General features: G+C 49.3%; 1 protein-coding gene across 1 annotated transcript in view; it reads right to left on the reverse strand.

The window, feature by feature from the left end:
• Nucleotides 1-5,712, reverse strand: part of LOC143783274 (uncharacterized) — a 39,898-nt gene extending 34,186 nt beyond the window's left edge. The window contains exons 1-5 of the mRNA XM_077271686.1: nucleotides 5,653-5,712; nucleotides 5,494-5,577; nucleotides 5,100-5,292; nucleotides 4,784-4,940; nucleotides 3,180-4,030 (exon numbers count right to left, since the gene is read on the reverse strand). Coding sequence (XP_077127801.1) covers nucleotides 3,180-4,030; nucleotides 4,784-4,940; nucleotides 5,100-5,292; nucleotides 5,494-5,577; nucleotides 5,653-5,712 — 1,345 coding nt within the window. The remainder of the gene's footprint in view (nucleotides 1-3,179; nucleotides 4,031-4,783; nucleotides 4,941-5,099; nucleotides 5,293-5,493; nucleotides 5,578-5,652) is intronic.
• Between the last annotated feature and the right edge of the window lie 288 nt (nucleotides 5,713-6,000).

The following is a 6,000-nucleotide window of genomic DNA, read 5'->3' on the forward strand; positions in this document are numbered from 1 at the left end:
ACTTTTATCGTCGATTTATTGCTGGTTTTTCTGATGTTGTAAAACCATTGACTGATTTGACTAAGAAGGGTGCTGATGTTGCTGATTGGTCCCCTGATGCTGTGGAGGCCTTTCGGGAGCTCAAGCGCCGCTTTTCTTCCGCCCCAGTGTTGCGTCAGCCTGATGTTGCTCTTCCTTTTCAGGTTGAGGTCGACGCTTCTGAAATCGGAGCTGGGGCGGTGTTGTCGCAGAGAAGTTCCGACTGCTCCGTGATGAGACCTTGTGCTTTTTTTTCCCGTAAATTTTCGCCCGCCGAGCGGAATTATGATATTGGGAATCGGGAGCTTTTGGCCATGAAGTGGGCTTTTGAGGAGTGGCGTCACTGGCTTGAGGGGGCCAGACATCAGGTGGTGGTATTGACTGACCACAAAAATTTAATTTACCTTGAGTCTGCCAGGCGCCTGAATCCTAGACAAGCGCGCTGGTCGTTGTTTTTCTCTCGGTTTAATTTTGTGGTGTCTTACCTACCGGGTTCTAAGAATGTTAAGGCGGATGCCCTTTCTAGGAGTTTTGAGCCTGACTCCCCTGGTAATTCTGAGCCCACAGGTATCCTTAAAGATGGAGTGATATTGTCTGCCGTTTCTCCAGACCTGCGGCGGGCCTTGCAGGAGTTTCAGGCGGATAGACCTGATCGTTGCCCACCTGGTAGACTGTTTGTTCCTGATGATTGGACCAGTAGAGTCATCTCTGAGGTTCATTCTTCTGCGTTGGCAGGTCATCCTGGAATCTTTGGTACCAGGGATTTGGTGGCAAGGTCCTTCTGGTGGCCTTCCCTGTCACGAGATGTGCGAGGCTTTGTGCAGTCTTGTGACGTTTGTGCTCGGGCCAAGCCTTGTTGTTCTCGGGCTAGTGGATTGTTGTTACCCTTGCCTATCCCGAAGAGGCCTTGGACGCACATCTTGATGGATTTTATTTCGGATCTGCCTGTTTCTCAGAAGATGTCTGTCATCTGGGTGGTGTGTGACCGTTTCTCTAAGATGGTCCATCTGGTTCCCTTGCCTAAGTTGCCTTCTTCTTCCGAGTTGGTTCCTCTGTTTTTTCAAAATGTTGTTCGTTTGCATGGTATTCCGGAGAATATCGTTTCTGACAGAGGGACCCAATTCGTGTCTAGATTTTGGCGGGCATTCTGTGCTAGGATGGGCATAGATTTGTCTTTTTCGTCTGCTTTCCATCCTCAGACTAATGGCCAGACCGAGCGGACTAATCAGACCTTGGAGACATATTTGAGGTGTTTTGTGTCTGCGGATCAGGATGATTGGGTTGCTTTTTTGCCTTTGGCGGAGTTCGCCCTCAATAATCGGGCCAGCTCTGCCACCTTGGTGTCCCCGTTTTTCTGTAATTCGGGGTTTCATCCTCGATTTTCCTCCGGTCAAGTGGAATCTTCGGATTGTCCTGGAGTGGATGCTGTGGTGGAGAGGTTGCATCAGATTTGGGGGCAGGTGGTGGACAATTTGAAGTTGTCCCAGGAGAAGACTCAGCTTTTTGCCAACCGCCGTCGTCGTGTTGGTCCTCGGCTTTGTGTTGGGGACTTGGTGTGGTTGTCTTCTCGTTTTGTCCCTATGAGGGTTTCTTCTCCTAAGTTTAAGCCTCGGTTCATCGGCCCGTACAAGATATTGGAGATTCTTAACCCTGTGTCTTTCTGTTTGGACCTCCCTGCATCCTTTTCGATTCATAATGTTTTTCATCGGTCATTGTTGCGCAGGTATGAGGTACCAGCTGTGCCTTCCGTTGAGCCTCCTGCTCCGGTGTTGGTTGAGGGTGAGTTGGAGTACGTTGTGGAAAAGATCTTGGACTCTCGTGTTTCCAGACGGAAACTCCAGTATCTGGTCAAATGGAAGGGATACGGTCAGGAGGATAATTCTTGGGTCACTGCCTCTGATGTTCATGCCTCCGATCTTGTCCGTGCCTTTCATAGGGCTCATCCTGATCGCCCTGGTGGTTCTGGTGAGGGTTCGGTGCCCCCTCCTTGAGGGGGGGGTACTGTTGTGAAATTGGATTCTGGGCTCCCCCGGTGGCCTCTTGTGGAATTTAACTTGTGTGCATCATCCCCTCTGTTCACCTGCTCCTATCAGGATGTGGGAGTCGCTATATAACCTTGCTCCTCTGTCAGTTTCATGCCGGTCAACAATGTAATCAGTAGCCTTTCTGTGCATGTTCCTGCTACTAGACAACTCCCAGCTAAGTTGGACTTTTGTCCTTGTGTGTTTTTGCATTTTGTTCCTGTTCACAGCTGCTGTTTCGTTACTGTGTCTGGAAAGCTCTTGTGAGCGGAAATTGCCACTCTGGTGTTATGAGTTAATGCTAGAGTCTTAAAGTAATTTCTGGATGGTGTTTTGATAGGGTTTTCTGCTGACCATGAAAGTGCCCTTTCTGTCTTCATGCTATCTAGTAAGCGGACCTCGATTTTGCTAAACCTATTTTCATACTACGTTTGTCATTTCATCTTAAATCACCGCCAATATATGTGGGGGCCTCTGTCTGCCTTTTGGGAAAATTTCTCTAGAGGTGAGCCAGGACTGTCTTTTCCTCTGCTAGGATTAGGTAGTTCTCCGGCTGGCGCTGGGCATCTAGGGATAAAAAAACGTAGGCATGCTACCCGGCCACTTCTAGTTGTGCGGCAGGTTTAGTTCATGGTCAGTATAGTTTCCATCTTCCAAGAGCTAGTTCTCATATATGCTGGGCTATGTTCTCTCGCCATTGAGAATCATGACAGATAGCTATGGTTTTTTTTTTTTTTTTGCCTTTCCCCTTCCTTGTTTTGCGCGGGCACGTTGTCGTGGTGGCAGGGAACGCCAGGGCAGGGTCCTGCAACGGCAGTCTGGTAGTGGTGGTGCCAGAGAACGCCAGGGCAGGGTCCGGCAACGGCAGTCTGGTAGTGGTGGTGCCAGAGAACGCCAGGGCAGGGTCCGGCAACGGCAGTCTGGTAGTGGTGGTGCCAGAGAACGCCAGGGCAGGATCCGGCAACGGCAGTCTGGTAGTGGTGGTGCCAGAGAACGCCAGGGCAGGGTCCGGCAACGGCAGTCTGGTAGTGGTGGTGCCAGAGAACGCCAGGGCAGGGTCCGGCAACGGCAGTCTGGTAGTGGTGGTGCCAGAGAACGCCAGGGCAGGGTCCGGCAACGGCAGTCTGGTAGTGGTGGTGCCAGAGAACGCCAGGGCAGGGTCCGGCAACGGCAGTCTGGTAGTGGTGGTGCCAGAGAACGCCAGGGCAGGGTCCGGCGGCGGCAGTCTGGTAGTGGTGGTGCCAGGAAACACCAGGGCAGGGTCCGGCGGCGGCAGCATGCTGGTGGCAGTGGAGGAGGCCCAAGCAGGAGCAGCAGTTGTCATGGTGGTGGCGGTGGGCTGACCCACTGCACTGGGCATGGTGGTGGTGCTATAATACGGTCCGGAAGTGTTTGGAATGGAGGTGGCCGTGCAGTGGTATGCAGCAGATGTCGGCATTGATGTAAAGCGTGACAGTGTGGGCACTGTTGGAAATGTCCCCACTGTCTGCTGAAAATACCGACTCTGCTGCATAGCCTGCACGTAAGCAGCATTGCAGGCCTGCATAACAGTAATCTGGAGCTCAGGACTAAGGTGTTCCGACATGCCCTGTTCTATCTGATTAAAAAAATGATGTGCTGGCCTCTGGAGGTCGGCTTTCACTTGGGCAAGGGCTGTGGTTACCTCCTGGATACGTGTGCTCATATGACTAATGGCAGTATCCAGTCGGTCACCCATCGCCTTGAGTCCCTCATGGAAGACCGAGCTCAAGTGCAAAAACTCGGGCATGAGTGACCTGTCCGCGGCCCTCTGCCGCTGCCGGGAGGAGCCCATAAAAAATTGGCTAGAGGCAGAGGACTGGGGAAGGGGAACACCTAATGGACCAGCTTCCTGGTCTCCAGGTTGTGTGGCAGGCCCACTTGCTGCAGCGCTGGAGGATGGCTGGGACGGGTCCGTGGCTGACTGATGAAGGACCGCTCCAGAACCTGGGCCAACAGTGGAGCTCCAAGTGCTGCGGAAAAAAAAAAAAATATTACAAAACATTTACAAAAAGATAACTGAACAGTTAGATACACATTCAGATAGGGAAAGGTCACACTACTATTCGTAGTGAATTTTACATCAGAATTTGCAAGCCAGGAGTTCAACAGTAGGAATAAAAGTTTCATAAAACAACATGCTATACTTCTGCATGCATCGACCAGTCCTTGGGGATTAAAAAAACTGATGTAAACTATGAAGAGATGATGGAGACAATACAAGCCATATCTCTATACAAGGTATTGGTATGCCAAAACCTGGAGAGGAACTATGTGAGGGAAAGTATTCAAAGAACACGTACCCCACTGCTGCATCTATCAATCAATCAAGGTTTCGGATTACAAATACTGATGGGAAATACGAATTGACGACAGAGGACATACAAGCCTCCTGTATACTCACCAGGACAAGTGTCAGGAAAAATGAATTGAGGAGCCATTGGCATCCTGAATTCATTATTTCTGACACCTAACTTGCTGAGTATAGATCTGTTGTGCAGGCTGCCGTCACACTCTCAGTATTTGATCAGTATTTCAAATCAGTATTGGTATGCCAAAACCTGGAGAGGAACTATGTGAGGGAAAGTATTCAAAGAACACGTACCCCACTGCTGCATCTATCAATCAATCAAGGTTTCGGATTACAAATACTGATGGGAAATAATGACCAGCAACAAATTGCATTATACACCATTTTTTTTTTCTTTTTTAACCAATATACTTACGTTCTTCGTGCAAGGACTGGTCTCAAAAACGCAAGGATGCGGTGGTACTTGTATTTGCGTATCCTTGCTGCAGAACCACTTGGAAGCCGGCTCTCTTGGCGCAGGTCCTTGTTGAAGCGGTCCTTCATCGATCTCCAACGTGTTTTCACTTTTGACACTGTTGGCAAAACAAAACATAATAGTTAGGACAATGGTCTTTTGACCATGGTCACACAACTGTATGTGCTGTGAAAAAGTAATGACTTTCTCACATCATACACAGTTGTGTGAGCATGGCCAAGGTATTGACTACATCACACTGCATTGCGATACTTACCAAATGCAGAACGGACCCGAGCCGGGGCATTGGCCCAGCCATCCCACAACGCTGCGGCCACCTCATTCCAAAGCCTCCGGATCGTCACATTGTTGGCGTGCAGTGGATCCCGGGTGTCCCACAATGCGACTCGCTCGTGAACCAGGGAGATGAGGTGTTCATTCTCAATTAGGTCCTCATCCTCCTCTGGAACCTAACAACAAAAAGTACATTAATATAGGAGGCGTTCACATACGGAAGACAGAAAACAGAATCAGAGGAATGGCATGAATATTGAAGTAAAAAAAAACACTGGTGCTGAAGCAAAAGGGAAAGAAAGAGAGAAGTAGAAAGAAATGAAGATTCAAGAATTATAAAGTGAGGATACAATACACATTCAGCCAGCTATACTTACACGATGCCGCCGTCTTGCCCGGCCATGACTACGCTGCTCCTGCCCAGTCTCCTGCCCAGTCTCTTCCGCTGTAGAAGAAGTGGTCTGAAAAAGGGAAAATATACATTGTCATATGTGTAGATGTGACAGTGAATACAATCTGAGGAGGTGAATACTCACTTCGCTGACATGTTCCCCTTGTGCAGGCCCAGGCGTTTCCTCATAAGAAGAAGAAGACATTCTGATGTGTGCAGAAAGAAAGGAATGACAGAAATTAGGGCACATAGACACAGATTATAGAAAAGAAATGCATTGGATAGGATATACTCACATAGTTCTGAGGCTTGTTTGCTGATCCAAGGGGCTGTGGGGCGTCTCGTCTGCAAGGCAGTCTGCTGACTAGTGACCTGCAAATGTCCACTACCTCCCTTTATCACCTTGTATGTGGGGGGTGGCTTATCAGTGTCTAGACATGTTTTTCTCAATTGAGACGCATGCGTCGGTAAACGCAAGCAAACGCATGTACTG

This window comes from Ranitomeya variabilis, chromosome 6 (assembly GCF_051348905.1).
Source record: "Ranitomeya variabilis isolate aRanVar5 chromosome 6, aRanVar5.hap1, whole genome shotgun sequence".
Classification (NCBI taxonomy): domain Eukaryota; kingdom Metazoa; phylum Chordata; class Amphibia; order Anura; family Dendrobatidae; genus Ranitomeya; species Ranitomeya variabilis.